Here is a 20,668-nt window from a genome sequence, read left to right as displayed (position 1 = left end):
TTCAATTTGTCTATCCTTTTCAACAAATCTACTGCCTAGCCAGTTATTCCACATTTTATAGTTTTGCATTTGATTTTTTTCTTCTTAGATGAGAATAATTTGTTATGTCTCCAATTAATTTCATCTCCTGATTTCAGACTAATTTGTCAGTGCCTTACTGAGACAACACTAGAGCAAATTTACTTGGTAATTGTGTATTAAAACAATCCCTCCCTAACACAACCACCAGTAAAAAATTCCTGTGTCGTCCCACTATTTAATAGTATTTTAAACTTAAAGGACATTTCCCTTACAGTTTGCCCTTTTGTTTCAATTTTCCATATGCTTCTCCAATAGACTGGACATGGGTGACCATCCGTAAAAGTTTTACCTTTTTTTCCCTGCAATATTCTACTGTCTCTATTTACTGGGAGGGTTTGGGTTTTTTGGCGTGGTGGGGGCTTGTCTGTTTCTTTTCTTTTAAGCATTTACAGGACTAACTGTGCAATATTATGAGATTAAATTGTGCTAATTGTGTTTTAATAGTTAATTGGTTACTTACTCGATTATAAAATGGATGCTGAGGTCCTGTCATACCACTGTAGTAACTACTATGAGGTTGTGGCGATACAACTCCACCATTGAAAGGCCCATTAAAAGAAGTGGATGAAGAGCAAACTGATGAAGGCTGGCTGAACACTGATGATGCTCTAGGTGGTGCCTCATGTAACGGGAGTGTGGGATATGGCAGTCCTCCGATGTTCATTTGATCTCTCGCCGCACGAACATCTGAAACATTAAAATGTGTATAGAAGATGAGGAAAGGAGAGGGACTCATTGCAGTGCTTAGTTTTAAGTTCCTTTTATTGTTTGTCAATTCACTGGAGTTAATTTTGCAAAATACGCAAAGAGTAGACCTAAGGTAGTTCCAAAGGCTTTTGATTGCACATATGAGAAACAAGCTAAGGAAAACAACAGAATAATAGGATAATAAAAACATACTATCATGGTAATAGCAGGATACAAAATATCTAGGAATGACAGAGTAGGTAGTGCTGGTGGGGGATGGCAGTATATGTGAAAAAGTATAAAGTCAAATATAGTAAAAATATACTTTGGTATAGAATCTCTATGAGGAGAAATTCCATGCTTGAACAAGAGTATATTAGTAGGAATATACTACCGACTATCTGACCAGGATGACAATGGTAACTGTGAGAGATTAGAGAGGCTACAAAAACTGAAAACCAAGTAACATGGAATTTCAACCATCCCCACATTGACTGGGTATGTGTCACCCCAGGATAGGAGGCAAGATGAAACTTCTAGATAGCATTAATAATGCTTCTTAGAGCAGCTAGTACTGGAACCCACAATGGAAGGGTAATTCTTGATTCAGTTCTAAATGGTGCCAGAAGGGTAGCCTGGGCCTGAGCAGGCCATGGTCCACCCAACCCCAGTCTTAGCTCTGCTCCCACCCAGGCATGGGACTTGTTCCTCTCTGCCTAATGCTCCCACCCAGCTTGGGGAGTAGGATCGGGGGCTAGCTCTGCTCCACTCACTCAGCATTCCTGCCAGGGAGCAGAGTTGGGGGATTGTAAGACCCCACGCCCCAAGCCTAGTCCCCAGCAGGAGTTCTGGGAGGGCAGGGAAAGTAGGGCGAGTCTGCAATCCTGCTTTGCAGCTGTAGCACAGGAGCTGGCAAGCCAGGACACCCCCATCCCGGTCATCAATGGGAGCACAAGCCACACTGAGCACTGGGTGAGCAGAATGGGACAAGTCCCCGTGCCCAGACCCTGCTTCTTACTGAGAGCAGAGGCCTGGGCTGGGGGAGCAGGGCAAGCCCTGACCTCACTTCCCAAAGGGAGCATCGGACAAAAGCAGGGCAAGCCCTCAATCCTGCTTTATGGTTGGAGTACCAGAGTGGGGCAAGCCCCAATCCCATTGGGAGCAATAGACAGAAAGAGCAGGACAAGTACCAGAGCCCGAACCACACATACTGCTTGGAGCACTGGGCAGGGAGATTGGGGCAAGTGCCATGTCCCAACACTGCACTGACCGTTGGGTGGGCACAGCAAGGCAAGCCCCCTGCATCCTGACCCCGCAACCTTCTCAGAACACCAGACAAGCAAAAGAGGGTAAGCCATAGAGCCCAGACCCCACTTGGAGTAAGGAGAGAGGGTGGAGCAGGGCAAGCCCCCCTGCCCTGACCATGCAGCCTGCTTGGAGCACCTGGTGGATGGAACAGGACAAGCCTCGGATTCCTCTCTCCAGCAGGAGTAACTAGAGGGCAGAGGAAACAAGCCCTGAGTACTGAGTGAAGTGTGTGAGGGGCCATTTTGTCTATCCCTCTCTTTCCCAAGGCCAGCTGGAGGTATGAAGAGGTAGCTGCCTAATGCTGGGGGCCCACCCAATTGTCCCATCCAGACTATGCTACAGAATGGTGCACAGTAGCTGATTCAAGATGTGACTATACATGAAACAGTCAGTGACAGCCATCATAACATGATTTTTGGGGGCTGTGCCAAAAAAAGAAAAAACCCACCACAGTAGCATTTAGCTTAAAAAAAGGGAACTACAGAAAAATTAAGAGGCTAGTTAAGTGGAAATTATAAGGAGCTGTCACAAGAGTGAAATGCCTACAAACTACATCGAAACTTTTTAAAACACAATGGGGGCTCAAATTACCCTAAATAAAAGGATCAAAAGAACCCAAAAATGCCACTATGGCTAAACAAAGTACAACAGGTGATTAGAGATGAAAAAGATATCATTTAAAAATTGGAAGACAAATCCAAATGAGGAAAGTGTAGAAACAATCAAACTCTAAAGTCAAGTGAAAAAGCACTGATAGGGTGGCGAAACTAAAGGACAAGCAGCAACACACACAAAAACTAATAGTAATTGTTTTAAGTCTTCTCCAAGTCTTCACCTCAGAAGATGAGAAAAATACTCCTACACTAGAGCAGTTCTTTTAAGTGAGAAATCTGAGGAACTGTCCCAGGTTGAGATGTTAATAGAGGTGGTTTTGAAACAAAGGGATCCATTAAACAGTAATAAGTCACTAGGACCAGATGATATTCTCTTACAACTTCTGTAATAACTCAGATATGAAATTGAAAAACTACTACAGTTTGGACCCCCTGGTCCAGCACACTTGGGACCTGAGTGGTCCCAAACCAGGGAGTTTGCCAGACCAGGAGAGGTCAAGGCTACTCTCTGGATTGTGGGGTCCCTGGAGCCTGGGCTCCACGCCCTGCTTCCAGCCCTATGCCAGGACTTCTGGGGTCAGCCTCCTCAAGGCAGGACTCTCCAGCTGTGGCCAGCACTGCTCTCACCAAGTTTCAGCTGGGGATTCCCCCTGGCAATCGCCAGCATCACTGCCACTGGGTTCCCCACCAGGACTGGGGATTCCTCCCAGCCACCTCTGGCCCCTCTTTTGCCAGGGCCCCTGGCTAGGGTCAGGGATTGCCTAAGTACCACTAGTCCCACTACTGCCAGGAGTTCCCAGCCAAGGCTGGTGCTCCCAAGGTTGCTCCCCAGAATTGGATTCCCCAGGGCTGGACTCCCCACCCACCACAAGGCTAGCCCCTGATGACCAAGCCAGGGCTCACTAGCACCTGAGAGACTCCTCACTGGGTCATGCTTCTCGCCTCTGGGGCTCTTTGGTACAGCAAAGGATGTTGCCAGACCAGAGACTCCTAGATTTGGGAGGTTTAACCTGTATTTGTATTCAAGTAACCTATTTAAATCAGCTGCTGTACCAGAATAACTAACATTTAAAAAAATGCTGAAGAGGTAACCCTGGCAATTACAGGCCAGTTAACCTTACTTCAGTATCAGGCAAAATGTTTGAAACTATAGTAAAAATAAAATTATCAGTCACATAGATGAACACAATATGATGGAAAAGAGCCAATGTAGATTTGTAATGAGAAATAATGCCTTACCAATCAATTAGAGTTTTTTGAGGGTATCTACAATGTGTGGAAAAAAGTGATCAGGTGGATATTGCACAAGTGAATTTTAAGAAAGCCTTTCACAAGGCCCCTCAAAGACTCTTAAGCAAAGTAAGAGTCATGGGATTAGCGGGAAGATTCCCTCATGGATCAGTAATTGGTTAAAAGATAAGAAGCAAGCATAAGAATGGTTGGTTTTCACAGAGAGGAGAAAATATTAAAGTAATCTTGCCACTGAGTGGGCAAAGTTTGCAGATGACACAACGTTAATCAAGAGTTACAAAGTCATCTCACAAAAAAAAAAAATCCCAAGTTACCTACCGTTTGTTCTTCAAGATGTATTGCTCACATCCATTCCAAGTAGGTGCACACGTTCTGCATTAATAGTTGTTGGAATTTCCCCCCCCTAGCAGTACCAGTTCAGTTGGGTGTGAGAACCTGGAGCAACATTTTCATGGCAGCATGTATAGGGCTCTGCTGACCAGCCACTTCTTCAATTCTTTCTTTCATAGGGATAGGTGAGTGGGTCTTGAAGTGGACATGAGCAACACAGCTTGAACAAATTACCAAAAAGATAGGTAACCAATTGTATTTCTTCTTCGAATGTTTGCTCATGTGAATTCCAAATAAAGGCAACTCCCAAGCTGTTCGTAGAAAGAGGGATCAGAGTTCACCAAGTCCCAGACAGAAGCATTGCTCTGCCAATTGCAGCATTTGTCTCTAGCCCACAGAGTAATGGTGTAATGTAAGGTAAAGGTGTGCATCAATCACCACATTGCTTCCCTGCAGATTTTTTAATGGAGATCTGTGCCAGGAATACTGCTAAGAAAGCCCGAGCTCTTGTGGATTGTGTTATGAAAGCTGGGACAGTTATCCCTGTTTGGTCATAGCACACCCTGATCCATAACAAGATCTTTTGGCATGATACTGGGAATCCCTCATCCACTTAGCAACTGTGATGAAGATCCTTGTCAACTTTTGAAATAGTTTCATCCTCTCAGTGTAAATAGCTAATGCTTGCCTGACATCCAAGGAGTGGCACATACATCCCCAGTTACTAGCATGTGGTTAAAAACATTGAAAGAAAAATGACCTGTTTTGCATGGAATTGCGGAATTACCTTTGGAGGAAGGCAAGAAAGTTGCACCTGTACCTTGTTCTTGTAAAAAGACAACATAAAGGGACGCGGACATTAAGACCTTAAGCTCAGACACCCTCTTGGCAGATGTTATGACCATCAGAAATACCACTTTCCAGGAAAGACAGAGGAGACAGCATATTACTAAGCGCTCAAAAGAAGGACCTACCAGCCTTGAGAATTCCAGACTGAGATTCCATGGGGAGATCACCTGTCTTATGTGAAGGTACATTTTATGTAGTCATTTGAGAAAGAGACCAACCATGGGTTTACTGAATACTGACTGGTCAGCAGAACTGGGATGGAACACCAAAACGGCAGCCAGATGCACTTTATTGGTGACACTGACAGGCCTTGATGGTTTAGGTATAGTAAATAATCCAGAATAAAAGGAATTGATGACTAATGGTGGAGTGTCTTTTTGTAGACACCAAATTAAGAATCTCTTCCACTGAACCAGATAAGTGGCTTGAGTGAAGGTTTCTTGCTGACAGAGAGAACATCCCTAATGGAATCTGAGCATGTGAGCACTGAGGGGCTTACTCATGGAGTTACCAGGCCATGAGATGGAGATACTCTAGACTGGGATGCTGGATATGCCCATGATCCTGTGAGGCTTAGTCTAGGCTTAGTCTAGGATGAGGAAGGGTAGCTCACATGATCAGAGTGAGGCTACTGGAGGAGTTGGCACAGGAAGGAGAGAAGGGCTGGTGGAGGGGGGCAGGTCACAGGAGGGCTGAGGGCAGTGAGAAAGGCAAGAGTCAGGACAGCAGAGGAGGGTGAGGAGTTGGGGGACAGCAGCACCAGGGGAGATGATGGAGCAAGGGGAGAAGACATGGCAGCAAAGAGAAAAGGTAAAGGTTTATAAAATATTTATTAATAAATTGGGTGCCACAGTGGCACATCCAAACAAGCCACATGAACTCAGTACAGGTGCACAACACAAAATCCATTCTGCTCATGGGAGGTAACTCTTAGGCTATGTCTACATTGATGGCTTCTTGCGCAAGAACATCTCGCGCAAGGGTTCTTGTGCGAGAAGTCTTGCGCAAGAACATGACCACACTGCCATGTGCGAGCTGTGCTTTTGCGCAAAAGCATCCATGGTAGTATGAGTATTGAGCAAGAAAGCTCCGATGGCCATTTTAGCCATAGGGGTTTCTTGTGCAAGAAATCCCTGTCAAGCATCCACACTGCCCTCTTGCACAAGAGAGCTTACACCTGTTAGAAAAGAGCGTAGCTCTTGCGCAAGACACCCTCTCTTATCACGCCATACTGTAAATTTCCTTGCACAAGAGCAGGCAGGCAGTGTGGCTGCTCTGTGCATTCTTGCGCAAGAATGCCTATACTTGTATAAGAAACCACAAGTGTAGACATAGCCTTAGAAGGAACACTTCCACCAGTCTCTCTGCCCCCAAGTTAATGTCACACACATTGGGTTAATGCAATTGCAGGATAGTTGCATGAGGCGGGTTTGGTGGGGGCCAAACTAATCCCAGTTGGTAGGATGATGGGAAAAGTCCTTCGAGAGGGGTGACATGACACCTTTTACTTCTGGTCATGTGTCCATCTTGCCCCAAGCGTGTTACCTCCAGAGGCCTGGTTAACGGGGGTCAGAGGGTGTGCCTAATAGGGGTAGGGGAGTGGTTAATGGGGCACCACCAAAAATTATACATAGGAGGTATGAGTTTAGCGCAGGGTTTTCCTGTGCCCTGTGTGTTGGCGGGGGATTTTTTTGTGCCTTTTTTTTTTTTTTTTTTTTTTTGCTCAGCCAAAATTGCTGTCAAAATTGTTCAAATTGGGCCCCGCACTTCCTAAAGCCGGCCCTGCCTCCCAGCACCTTATTCCTGGTACATGATCTCTCTTATCCTCCCAATTCTTCCACCATGCACTACCGTAACTCCCAGACAAACCACCCTCTTTGAAGGGGAGCATTTTAAACTAGTCCCAGGAGCTTTTTAATAGGCTGCAGATGTTCTGATTAGCCTATCTCTCTCAATTGTTTCTAGCAAGTTTTAAATTGGCTCCAGGTGTCTTATAATTCCTACAGATTTAACTGATTTTAGTACATTCCTGATTGCTCTGGAACTGCCCCTGCCCTGGTCACTCAGGGAACAGAAAACTATTTATCCAAAGGCCAGTATACCTACTTACTACCAGGCTACTGCAGCCTACTGGCATGGGTCTAGTCACAATATATAAACAAATGGAAGAGGAAAATAGACAGCAAACAATATAAATTAGAAGTTATAAAGGGTAGAAAATTGATATGGGAAAGCACTGGAACAAGCTACCAATGAAAGTGATTGATTCTCCAGCTCTTGATATCTTCAAAACAACATTTTGATGACTTTATGGAATATATGCTTAAAAACATAAGTTATGGCTCAATACTGAGATTACTGGATGAAATTTAATGGTGTATGACAATCAGACTAAGTTAACTAATAATTCCCCTGGACACAAACGCTACAAACCTTAAACTCTGAGACTGTACATATTTGAAGCAGTACCAATGTCTATAAGGAAGAAAATTATAATACACTTTTCCATTTTCATTTTATTTGAAAACAGTCACCTGCAATGATTTCTCGTAGCTTTGGATCTAAGTTTACAGTACACGGCAAAAAGGTTTTTACATCACGTGATATAAGAACTGGGGTCCGTGAAGATAAAAATACTTCAAAGTTCCGTATGTCCCCATCAATTTCAAGCAGAGGCTCAACATCTTTAGTTGTAGGAATGTTCTTTGAAATTCTATAGAAAATAAACACCAGTTAGGCAAACTTCAAATAAGTCAAATTTATCAGAGAATAATATTTCCATTTCAAATGCTGTCTCAGCATATGCTATCACATCCATGATGCCAAATCCTTTAGGGCACAGAGCTGTTACACAGAGGTTAGGCCATTTTCTGCAGACAGATTGATTTGGCATTACTATTTAAGAAAAATCCTATATAAGCTAGTTCCATACGTCAGATAGTTCTCAGGTGTGGCATAACACGTACTTAATATACAATGCAACAATTTAAATATAGATAATGTCATAGTACCTAAAACAGGATGAAGAAATTATCTGGAAGCATTAAGCTTAAATATTCATTTTAATCATGGTAACCAAACTAAAAAGTTTTATGATTAAGGGTTCTCTCTCCGTCCTTAATTCACACGGCCTCTAAAATAAAGAAGGGTTGGAACATGCATACCATCTATGCATAACACAGCTTGCTAACTAATGGCTCTGTTCAACAACTACATACTAATAGTCTCTTCTATTGTGTATACAACTGGTATTTGTCTGAAGGAAAACTATTTAACCTTTAAAGTATTTTTAATTTCTTACTAAACTATTTTAACTATATCTAATGAGTTTCAGTTTCAGCTGAATATCTGTTATTCAGATATTCCTGCAAAGCCTTTTTTGGGTGCTTAACTTTACACTACTACTATATTTTTGGTACTTAACTGTGAAATTCTATTGACTCCAGGCAGGACCACTCTCTGTGCATAAACGTTACCATGTGTTTCACTTAATTTAATAACTTTTCTGGCTGTTGTAATAATGCGCAATATGTATTATGATAAAACCTTGTTAAACTAAAAGATCTGATAACAGTATTCCTGTATAATGTCTCTATGTATAAAAGCTAACTGTCGTAACAACTGAAAACAATAAGTCCTGTAAGGTATTACAGTACGTCTACACGGCAGGATTACTTCGGAATAACTGGCATTATAATGAAATAATATAGTACGCATCTACATTACAAGTCATTATTTTGAAATAATGTCGAGCTGGAGGACTTCTTACTCTGACTCATGGTAACCCTCATTTCACAAGGACTAAGGGAAGTCGAAGGAAGAGTGTTCTTCCTTCAACTTCCTGCTGTGTAGACAGTGCCAATAGCCGAATTAAGCTGTTTTGACTTCAGCTATGCAATTAACATAGCTAAATTGCATAGCTTAATTCGACATTAGCTCTGCTGTGTAGCTCTACCCTTAGAGACTAACAAAAATATGTAACATCATAACCCTTTGTGGGTAAAACACACCTCATCAGATGACTTGTAACAAATGTTTGGTTTCTGATATTTACATGGCAAGGATTTGTTCACCTGTTAACACTTCATGAACAAATAAGTAAAAAATTCAATATGCTAACATGTTTTTGCAGGACCAAGACCTTGGCAGATTAATCACATTGTTGAGTTTTTAGGTGTGCGGCAGAATCAATTAACTCAGTGACAATTTTGGAGACTAGAAATTTCACTAGACAAGCCAAGACCACTCACTTTTCAATCACATTCCAGGGGGGAAAATCTGGTTTAGATAACTGTTAGCTACAAAGACTGTCTATTAGGAAAGAGAGGACAAAAATGAGAAGCTAGAGTTTACACTCATGCTTCAATGTCCACAGATGCATCTGATGACAAATATAAAGTACAGGCAGTCCCCGAGTTATGCGGATCTGACTTGCATCGGATCCGTACTTACAAACGGGGCTTTTCTCGCCCCGGAGGACGCGGGCGGCGGGACCGCCCAGACGCGCCGCGGTCCCGCCGCCCGCGTCCTCCGGGGCAAGAAAAGCTGCTCCGCGTCTCCCTGGTCTCCAGGGAGACGCAGAGCAAAGCTGCGGAGGACCCGGGCGGCGGCACCGCGGAGTGTCTCGGTCCCGCCACCCGTGTCTCCATGGTCTGCTGGGGGCGGGGGGGCGCAGCTAGTGCGCCCCCCCCCCCCCGCCCCCCGCAGCAGACCAGGTTTTTCTCGCGGACGCCTGTGGTAGAGCAGCTGAGGCGCTGCCGGTTGGTCCCGCAGCGCTGCTCCTCGGCACTACTGGAGCGACCGGCAGCACCCCAGCTGCTCTGCCCCAGCCGTCGTCCCCAAGTCAGCCGCTGCTGAAATTGACCAGCGGCTGACTATAGGAAGCCCGAGGCAGAGTTGCTCTGCCCCGGGCTTCCTGGAATCAGCCGCTGATCAGTTTCAGCAGCAGCTGACTTGGGGACACCTGGGGTAGAGCAGCTAGGGTGCTGCCGGGTTGGTCCCCGCAGCGCCGAGGTGTGGCACTGCGGGGACCTACTGGCAGCGCCCCAGCTGCTCTGTCCCAGGCGTCCAGATTCAGCCGCTGTAGAAACTGATCAGCGGCTGATTCCAGGAAGCCCGGGGCAGAGACACTCTGCCTCGAGCTTCCTTAGTCAGCCGCTGGCCAGTTTCAGCAGCGGCTGAATCTGGACGCCAGTTCCGACTTACGTACAAATTCAACTTAAGTACAAACCTACAGTCCCTATCTTGTACGTAACCCAGCGACTGCCTGTATAAACCCTCTAATAAAATGCAAATTATTTAGTTCCTCAAATGATGGCGCTCCAATTGATTTTTACATACAATTTCCACTAAAACTGAATTTAGAAGGCTGATTAGATGCCTCAAATCAACTATATGCAGAAACAAAACAAAAGTGGCCTTTTTTACATGAGCACAAAAATTATAATACACTATATTAAAATGTCTCATTAGTTTAACAACTGATAAAAATTAAAATGGTTAGAGATTTAAACAGTTAAAAACTGGCTTATCCATTTCAACACTTTTTAAAATTATAAAACAAAAATGCCAAAAGAAAAGAAAATAGAGATTTAAATAAAAAAAAAAAAACACACAGCTGACAAGTCACATGAAACAAATTAGATGAATTTTAATGCCAGCTCTGCTTAAGCCTGAATGTGAACAGTGTTCTGAATATGATGAACAATGCTACTGTTCAGAAGCCAATAGCCCACTGCTGGGCTACAGATTGAAGTCTCTCTTCTAACCTCCTGAGCTCAATATATTAAACTATTCAGTTGAAAGGGATATTTATGTAAATGATAATCTTTTGGCAAAGGGCCACAAAAATCATATGTGCCTGTATTTCTCAGATAAATTTAAAAGGTTAGCATACAAAGCACTTATATTTTAACTGTAAGTCATTTTTGAAGTGAGTAGATTCAAATTCCAATCCTTATGAACAAGCCTACATTATTTTTGCTTAGCAGCTGGATTTTCTCAGACTTAAATAATTTTTTACCATCAAAGGCACCAAAGAGTTAATAAAAACTTTCAACCCTGCAAAATATTAACTGTTTCAGAGGCTTATAACTTGTTTCTAAAGAGATACTGAGCACCTTTATAATCCCACTGAAATCAGTGAGTAAAGAGGGTTACTCCCCTTGTGCACTAAGGGGAATTCTTCAAGATGTGTGTGTCCTTGTGGGTGCTCTACTCTAGCTGTTGGTGGGGCCTCGTGCTGGCAACCGGAGATTTTTTTCTAGCAGTGCCCTGCTGCGCTGTGCATGCACACTAGTGTCTCCTCATGCTGTTGGGTGTTCGTTAGTTGTGCACACAGCACCTCCACTCCTTCTCTACTTTGACTATAGCCTGTAAGAGGCTCCAAAATAGGGGAGGAGGGAGAACAGTGGAGCACCCATGGGGAGACACATCTTGAAGAATTCCTGTTATTGCATAAGATGAGTATCTCTCTTTTCTTCTTTGAGTGATATCCCCATAGATGCTCCACTCTACGTGACTAGACAGCAGTGTCTGTCCCATGGAGGTGGGTTTTGGAGCCTTGCTCCAGAGACTGTGGCTAGTACTGCCTGTGCCACTAATGTTGTTGGAATTAGACTGGAGGTGAGTGCATTATGTTTGGCAAATGTGTGCTTGGAGGATCAGGTTGCCATTCTGCAACTGTTCTCTAGTAGAATGTCATTCAAGAATGCTGTGGTGGAAGCCACCACTCTGGTGGAATGACCTCTGATGACTAATGGTGGCTGCTTGTTGTGAATGATGTAATGAGCAAGGATGCACGAGGAGATCCATTTGGATATTCTCTGGGAGGAGAAAGCCTGTACTTTTGAAAATTCTGCAAATGAGACAAAGAATCCCATTGATTTTCTCATGGTTTTGTTCTATCAAGACTCATCAGACATCCAGAGTGTGTCATGCTGCCTGAATCGTGTCGTTATGAGGCTTGGGACAAAATGCAGGTAAGTGTATTGGTTCATTAATGTGGAAGGGCGTGGGAACTTTAGGGGGGAATTTAGGGTGGTGGATGAGTGTAATTCTGTCTTTGGTGAAGATGGTATATGGGGGCGGGGGTCAGCCATCAGCTGTGTTATCTCCCCCACCCTCCTGCTGGGAGTGATGACTACAGAAAAGGCCACTTTCATGGAGCGATGTAGCCAGGATCAGGTAGCAAGTGGTTCAAAGGGCATCCTTATTAGACTCTTCAGGACATGATTGAGATCCCACAGCAGAATATGAGGTATGACTGTGGGGAACACATTTTGAAGTCCCGTGAGGAAGCGTTTGGTCATAGGATGTGCGAAGAGTGAGCTCCCGTCTGTAAGTTTTGGAACACAGGGATTACTGCAACATAGACTTTTACTGAGCTGAAGACGAGACCTGATTCTCATACTTCAAGGAGATATTCCAGCATGATTGGTAGATGGGTAAAACATTATATTTTTCCCATGCCCACTTGGAGAACCATTTCATTTATAAGTGTAAGTCTTTCAAGTGGCCTGCACGGTGCAGCAGGGCACTTCTAGAAAAAATCTCCGGTTGCCAGCACCAGGACCTAGAGTGAAGTGCCAACGGGGACATAACTCAAAGAAGAATTATGGATACTGAGTTCTTCTCAGGAACAGAACCTAATATAGCATATTGTATTGACAGTATACTAATTAAAATGTAAGGATTTCTTTGTTTTTGTCTCATTATATGCCCCTTTTATGAGAGGTTAAATAGTTTTTTAGATTAACAAATTACTGATTTTGAAGCTAGCTGAAGAAATATTTTAGTAGACTTAGATAACTGGAATGAGAGGAGAGGGGGACAGAATAAGAACATTTGAGGAGGCTCATGGCAGGGTCCCAGACAGGTCCCATGCAGGGCAGAGAAGGAATGTCACTTAGCCCCGCTCTGCCTCTAGCCAACTTCACTCCATGGCCCTTCCCCCAAGTCCAGCTCTACTCACATTTCTTCTCCATCCACAGGCCAGTTCCATCTCTAGCCCTAGGATCCTCTCCCTCAGCCTCAGTTCAGCCACCAGCTCCACCCTCAAGCTATGCTCCTCTGCTGAGCCAATTGTGCAGTAATGGAGGCAGGTCAAATACAGATTCCATTACTGGGGGTGGGGCCATAAGACAAAAGGTATGGCCACCACTGCCATAAACTGACAGTCAACTGGGCAATTCTAATACTTTTCAAAAGTTATCCTAAAAAGTTGCTGAGAGTACAAAGTAGAAATTATACACTATGTCCCATTTATCTATTATAAACGTGATGTACAGCAATTATTACAGTGAATGCCACCACACTGTCCTCTATCAGCAGACTTCATTAAGACTTGCTCCAGTGTTTTCTAGTTTGTGATCATCTTAACCTTTTAGTGGCTGGCCTTAAAATATATTGCCTAAAATGTATGACAGCAGAAGAAATGTCTCAAGTATTCTAACAAATGTTTATTTTGATTATGGGTTCTAACTAGGGATGTAAAAATGTGGTTAAAATGTAACTGTAACCACTAAAAAATCATAGCAGTTACATGTGCTGTGGCCTCTGTAGCATACAGCTTATTTTAAGCTTTATATTGCAGAGCCCGCAGTGAAGCCTCCTCCTGGGAGCAGAGCTGCCAACATTGCATAGCCTGCAACAAAGTCTCTTGGGGAGTGGGACCAGCAGCCCCTGCCAGCCCCGTTCCTGGGTAGCCAGTATGTAACCTGCAGCAGTGGAATGAGGGGGGGAGCCAGGCCCACCACAGTAAGGGACTGCTCTGGAGAGCCCCACAGAGCTGGAGTAACTCCCTTACGGGGTGGACAGGCAGATGCTTCTGCCCCTACCAGTTAACTGGAACTGATAAGCCTCACTCGTTAAGGGTGAGGCTTACTGGTTAACGGGTTAACCTTTTACATCCCTAGTTTTAACTTTTTACGTCCCTAGTTCTAACCACCCTGAATAAATGATTATGAATAGTTCAGGAGATAGTTATCTGGATTATATCCCAGAGAAATATTCTGGTCATTTAAAAAAAAACTTAATCTGGTAGTAGTAATATTTGTTACAGTACCATAGGTGTACATGATGTTTTTTAAAATAAACAATACAATAGAGGGAGGCCAGGAAAAAATGAAAACACACAGTGTATGGTGAGGGCAACCTGAATATTTTTAGAGAAGCAAGTTGATGCAGAGAATTGAGCCTCCTTAATATGCCCTCTTCCTCCCAAAAAATCTGTGTGATGCTCAATACAGTGCATAGAACATTTACTCCAATGCCTGAAGTGAAGGCGCATCCCTGACCTGCAGTTACTTGTTTTCACAGTTATGGGGACATAGCAAGTAGTTCTAGAAGAAAAGTCAGGAAGAGCAATAAAAGAGCACTGCTCAGGGCTACTCAACTTTTGAAGCTCCGGGGGCCACAATGATACTCACAGCACATGCCGAGGGCCGCAACTTAAATATGGTTGCATATACATTCAAATATATATATGCAAATAGCTTTTCACACTGATGGGCATGAATACAAAGATTAACGCAAGACTACACAACACATAGGCCCCATTTAAGTCAATTATGACAGCACTGACAGTCCAGGAATTTAACTACTAAAACACATATCAATGGAAGACTACTATATTGACTACTTTTTTGTTTTGACTCCCACCCGCAGGCTGCGTGATGAGCCCTGCGTAAACCCAAACCACACCACAGGCTGCAAACAAACAGGCCCCGGGCCACATGTTGAGTAGCCTTGGCATAGCTGAACAGTACAAGCCAATTCGAAAGGGATTGTGGTGCATGGTACAGGATGACCCTATTATGTTTAAAAATGTTATAGTGTGTGCTACTAGACTTCGGAATTTTCTGCTCAGAATATCTTTGGTAACTGCAGTATTTTCCTATACAGAAAACAGAAAATAGCACAGTCCATAATCTCTATTAAGTAGCAAAACTTAGGGTGAAATCCTGGTTCTATTTACGTCAATGGCAAAATTCCCACTGACTTTAATTTGGACAGAATTTCTCCCTCTGACATAATAGCATTTGCTGTAAAGTCTACACAATCCAAAAACCTAAAGTTTGCCACAACTAAGAGGCAAGAAAATAAGAGTTTAACAGCAGCAGAGGTGCTGGTGGTGGGCAAAGGGCAGAGCCTTGGCTTCACATTACACCCTCAACTCAGATGCTGAAGTAACTTATTTGTGCTTACACCACACAGATAGGGTGTCTTTAACAGAGGCCTGAACAACTCAGAAAGCGGCAAGGGCCATATTACTCAAAAGAAAACAGCTGCGGGCCGCAAGTAGGGATGCTCTCCCAAAAAATACCGAACACGTGGCCTAAAAATTTTTGTGCACCCTGCCCTTTGCTGCCTTCCTCTTTCTCCTGACCTGCCCCCCTCCCCTCAGCACAAGCCCCTTCCCCTCCCCTACCTGGCTTCTGCCTTCCAGGTTGCGGGGCTGCCGAAACCTTTTTGAATCTGGCAGTTGCTGGCCGTGATGTCATAACACCACTTCACTCCAGCATCCTGGGGTCTGCCGGCATCCTGCCCTCTGGCTCGTGCCCTGCCTCCTTGCGCCAGAGCTGCATGCAGGCAGCGTGGCAATGAGAATCACCACACTTCTCCCTCCCCAGTGGTGCTCCACTCCTCCGCCTGGCCGGCGGATCGGATGGGGTAGGGCCGCGCCGCCCATAGTCAGCACAGGCCACACAGTGAGCCCCTGTGGGCTGCATGTTGTGCAGGCCTGCTTTAATATCAGGGGCAAAAAGTAACTATTCTGTACAACTTAGAGCAGAAGTTATTGCTGTCTGCAGCTATCAGAGCCACTCCCCCCTTTCCATTTGATGAGAACAATCAGATTTCAGGCACATCCCATTCTCCTGGCACAACCAAAGCCAGACTTTGCTTTAAGTTATGATAAAAGGAAAGCTGCATGCCACATTTGGTGGTCCTACTTCTTACCATTTTAGAAGGCGTTCTTGAACAGACAGACACAGGTGGACAGACACACCAACAGACAGGGAAACTCTCTTAACTCTCTCAAATACATACTACATTTTTGTCTGCAGACTTTTTAAGTTCAGGAAAGGAATAATTTATTTTTGTGGCTATTCTGAAGAAACAATTTTGAAAAATATCTAGTGTTTAGAAATGGACAGTCAGAAAAAGGAAGGTTACACTTCACAGAAACTGCAATTCTTTGAGAAGCGAAGTTTCTATTTACTGTGCGTGTGCATGTGCTCCATATGCCTGAAACAGAAGCATTGGTATGCACCTATTCCCTTGTCAAGGCCATTCCCCACTCTGGAACTTGTGCAAAAGGTGGGGGCCCTGCAAGAGATTTAAAAAAAATAACTTGCTTCTATAGACTTCTGCTTAAAAAGCCCCCAAGGTCACAGATTCCTTGACCTCGGGTGGTATGCCAAGTGAAAAAAACAAAACCTTTTTGAACCCAGGCAGATTCATTTGGGAACTTTTTCCAACAGGATACCCCAAACTCTTACCATAAGCGAACTTACCCCTCACCCCTCTCCACAAATCTCTGATAGCTGACCTCACAGTCTTAGACATGAGTACACAGACCGCCCGTTATCTTCCAGGCCACAAGAACCAGATGATAGTTTTTAAAAAGGTGATTTTATTAACAAAGCAAAAAGATAAACTTAGAAAAGCTTACTTGGTGCAACTGAGAAAAAATTGATTAAAGCACAGACAACTGCTTCCCTGGGATTCAGTTTGTGTTACAATATGGTGGTGATGGGGATAGGCGCACATGGAGTCAGCACAAAGGAATTTAACCAAACTACAAAACAAAGAAAATAACCTGATCATGTCTAATTAAACATTCACTATCACTACATAGCCATAACTTCAAGGTCCAGTCCATTTTTAGGCATGGGTATTCCTTTTCTAGGCATGGATATTCCTCCCTTGTTCAATTCATCTTTTTCCCCCAGCTTCTGGTTTGAACTCCAACAAAAGACCTGTAGCAGGCAGATTCCCTTTCAATTCAAATCTCAACAATTCCCATTGATTCTCCTGGCTCCCTGCCAACACTTCCTGAATAGTTTGGGTTTAATCCTTTAATTACTGGATGCTGGGATGTTTAGAAAAGGGCAGCACCCTTCCCAATCATCACAGCCCTACATATGCTTGTACTCTGAACCAAGTATATAAGGGGGGGCACAAGACAATTTCCTCTCCAGTTCCTATTATACTGTGAATCAAGATACTCCAGTTACAGTAAGATAAGTAACTTTCCTTTTTTCTTTGATTGCTGTTCCCTAGAGATATTTCCTTTAGGTGACTCCCAAGCAGTGCTCATTGAGGAGGAGGGTACAAGGAAGCATTCTACATGACATCACAAGATCACTGAGCCAAAGGAAGCATTCTTAACAGAAGCTTGAACTAGGAAATATGCTTAGTAAAAAAAGTATAACTGGAACCCCAAGCTGTTTCCCTGTGGATCTCTGAGAGGCAAATTCCCAGTAAAAGCGATGAGGAGTCCTGTGGCACCTTATAGACTAACTGAAGTGTAGGAGCATAAGCTTTCGTGGGCAAAGACCCACTTCGTCAGATGCATGTAGTGGAAATTTCCAGAGGCCTCTGGAAATTTCCACTACATGCATCTGACGAAGTGGGTCTTTGCCCACGAAAGCTTATGCTCCTACACTTCAGTTAGTCTATAAGGTGCCACAGGACTCCTCATCGCTTTTGCAGATTCAGACTAACACGGCTACCCCTCTGATAAATTCCCAGTAGAGACACAACAAGGCAGCTTGTGCTGTGCCTGAATGAGCTATGATAGTCTCAGGAGGAGGAGATCACAAAGGAGAATGCAGATGGAAATCCATGTAGAGAGTCTTTGGGAAGAGAGACTGTTTCCCTAGTCATCCTCTTTGAGACAGAGACCAATAAACAGACTTCCAAAAGGCATATCCTGTGCAAAGAGAAAGTGAGAATCCATCTGTGGATGCAGCTTCCTGTCCTCCCTGTTAACATAAGGCTTTGAGTAGAAGATGGGCCAGGGAACAAGTTTGGTTCAGATGAAATTCAAAAGATATGTTTGTGATTAACTTCAGATGCAACCTCAAAGATACTTTATCCCCATGAATCATCATGTATGGGGGTATCATAAAAGACCCTAAGATCATCCACTCTGCTAGAAGCAGACACAGCCATTAAGAAGCATACGTTATATAAAAAGGTATAGAAAGCAGCAAAAGGCCAGCAGCTTGAATGGTAGGTTCATAAAGTGCCAAATACACAAGATTAAAATTCCAGAGAGAAGTGAATTTTAATACAGGAAGGAATGTTCTGAGAAAGTCTTTCAGAAATTTCAAGGTTATGGGATGGATGAAATTCTAATCATCAACTAGCAGCTGCTAAATTTACACACAGTGAACTGATGGATAAGCTCAATGTCTTCAAGAAGCAAAGGTTGTTCAGGGTAAGAGGGATCATACATTCCTCAAAAGGAAAATGAGTGCTGACAGCTCAAATAGAATTGCTTGCAATTACTGGTACTAAGGTTTCCTGCTATTATTATGGCTGGATTGGACCTCTTCTGAGCATGATCTCTCTTAGAATCATAGAACCATAGAGCTGGAAGAGACCTCAGAAGGTCATCAAGTCCAGCCCCCTGCTCTAGGTAGGGTCAATCCCAACTAAATCAACCCAGCCAGGGCTTTGTCAAGCCAAGACTTAAACACCTCTAGGGATGGAGACTCCACTACTTCCATAGGTAACCCATTCCAGTGCTTTACCACTCTCCTAGTGAAATAGTTTTTCCTAATATCCAACCTGGACCTCTCCCACCAAAACTTGAGACCATTGCTCCTTGTTCTGCCATTTGTCACTATTGAGAACAGCCTTTCTCCATCCTCTTTGGAACCTCCCTTCAGGAAGTTGAAGGCTACTATCAAATCCCCCCTCACTCTTCGCGTCTGCAGACTAAACAGACCCAACTCCCTCAGCCTCTCCTCATAGCTCATATGCTCCAGCACCCTAATCATTTTGGTTGCCCTCTGCTGGACCCTCTCCAATGCACCCACATCCTTTTTGAAGTGGGGGGGCCCAGAACTGGACACAATACTCGAGATGTGGCCTCACCAGAGCCGAATAAAAGGGAATAATGACATCTCTGGATCTGCTGGCAATGCTCCTCCTAACGAACCCTAATATGCCATTAGCCTTCTTGGCTACAAAGGCACACTGTTGACTCATATCCACCTTCTCATCCACTGTAATCCCCAGGTCCTTTTCTGCAGAACTACTACTTAGCTGGTTGGTCCCAAGCCGGTAACAATGCTTGGGATTCTTCCATCTCAAGTGCAGGACTCTGCACTTGTTCTTCTTGAACCTCACCAGATTTCTTGTGGCTCAATCTTCTAATTTGTCTAAGTCACTCTGGTCCTTATCTTTGCCCTCAAGAGTATCTACCTCTCCCCCTAGCTTAGTGTCATCTGCAAATTTGGTGAGGGTGCAATTCATCCCCATATCCAGGTCATTAATAAAGATATTGAACAAAACCGGTCCTAGAACCAAACCTTGGGGCACTCCGCTAAAAACAGTCCGCCATCCTGACATCGAGCCTCTTCATTCACTGTCCATCCAAAACGCAGGCCACAAGATGGAGGGATGTATATTTGCCTCCACTGAGAGACAGTATATCTGGAAAGATTTGTAAGAATATGTCTGTAAGACAGTGATGAACAAGAAATCTCTTGACCACCACAGTGCTAACAGAATTACTGTCATATTATCAGGTGCAACCCCCGCCCAACAGTGTTTTTGGGGGAACAAAGACAATCACTATTCCTGGAAAATGATCCCTCACTCTCACAGGCCTTGAGGGACAGGCCAATCCTCGCCTAGAAACAACCTCCTAACCTGAAAAAATTTTTTCCGGCAACCACATGGCATATCTCCATCATACTCAGGCAGGAACCCACCTCTCCAATAAACTCCAGTACCAACTCTGTCCACATATCTATACAAATATCATCATCACAGGGTCTAACCACATAAACCACCACATCAGAGGCTCATACAACTGCACATCTACTAATATGCTATATGCCATCAAGTGCCAGTAATGCCCCTCTGTTATGTATAATGGCCAAACTGGAGAGTCTGTACAACAAAAGATAAACAGTCACAAATCAGATATTTGAAATGGTAACACACAGAAACCTGTTTGGGAACATTTTAACTTGCCAAGGAACTTATTAATGGATCTAAAGGTGATGAGACCAGCTGGAGAAAGAAGCTGTGGAACTTGCCTTCATTTACAAATCTGATACCTTTAATTAAGGTTTAAACAAAGACCTGAACTAGATAAGCTACCCCTGTGACAGGCCCTCCTCCCCATGCTTTATGAAATGGACTTATGGACATGCATGTACATAACTCAAAGCACCTTTCAGTTAATGATTTCATGTAACCTATCCATCTTCATGTCATGATCTAACAGTTCTGTTCATCTTACTTTAATGTATGTATCATTTATGTGTATAAAATTAGACATATGGAGTGGGGAATACTTTGTG

The 20,668-nt window shown here is 43.7% G+C and overlaps 1 protein-coding gene across 4 annotated transcripts in view; it reads right to left on the bottom strand.

Annotated features, from left to right (window-relative positions):
• The window catches only part of KIDINS220 (kinase D interacting substrate 220), a 188,190-nt gene that overhangs the window by 40,822 nt on the left and 126,700 nt on the right, over window positions 1-20,668 (bottom strand). For all 4 annotated transcript variants that reach the window (XM_075923523.2, XM_006123619.5, XM_006123620.5 and 1 more), the window contains exons 23-24: window positions 7,655-7,833; window positions 542-768 (exon numbers count right to left, since the gene is read on the bottom strand). In XM_075923523.2, coding sequence (XP_075779638.1) covers window positions 542-768; window positions 7,655-7,833 — 406 coding nt within the window. The remainder of the gene's footprint in view (window positions 1-541; window positions 769-7,654; window positions 7,834-20,668) is intronic.

Source organism: Pelodiscus sinensis, chromosome 3, assembly GCF_052426305.1.
Source record: "Pelodiscus sinensis isolate ZL-2025 chromosome 3, ASM5242630v1, whole genome shotgun sequence".
Classification (NCBI taxonomy): domain Eukaryota; kingdom Metazoa; phylum Chordata; order Testudines; family Trionychidae; genus Pelodiscus; species Pelodiscus sinensis.
Note: the sequence above shows the minus strand (reverse complement) of the source record. Positions and strands in the feature narration are given on the sequence as shown.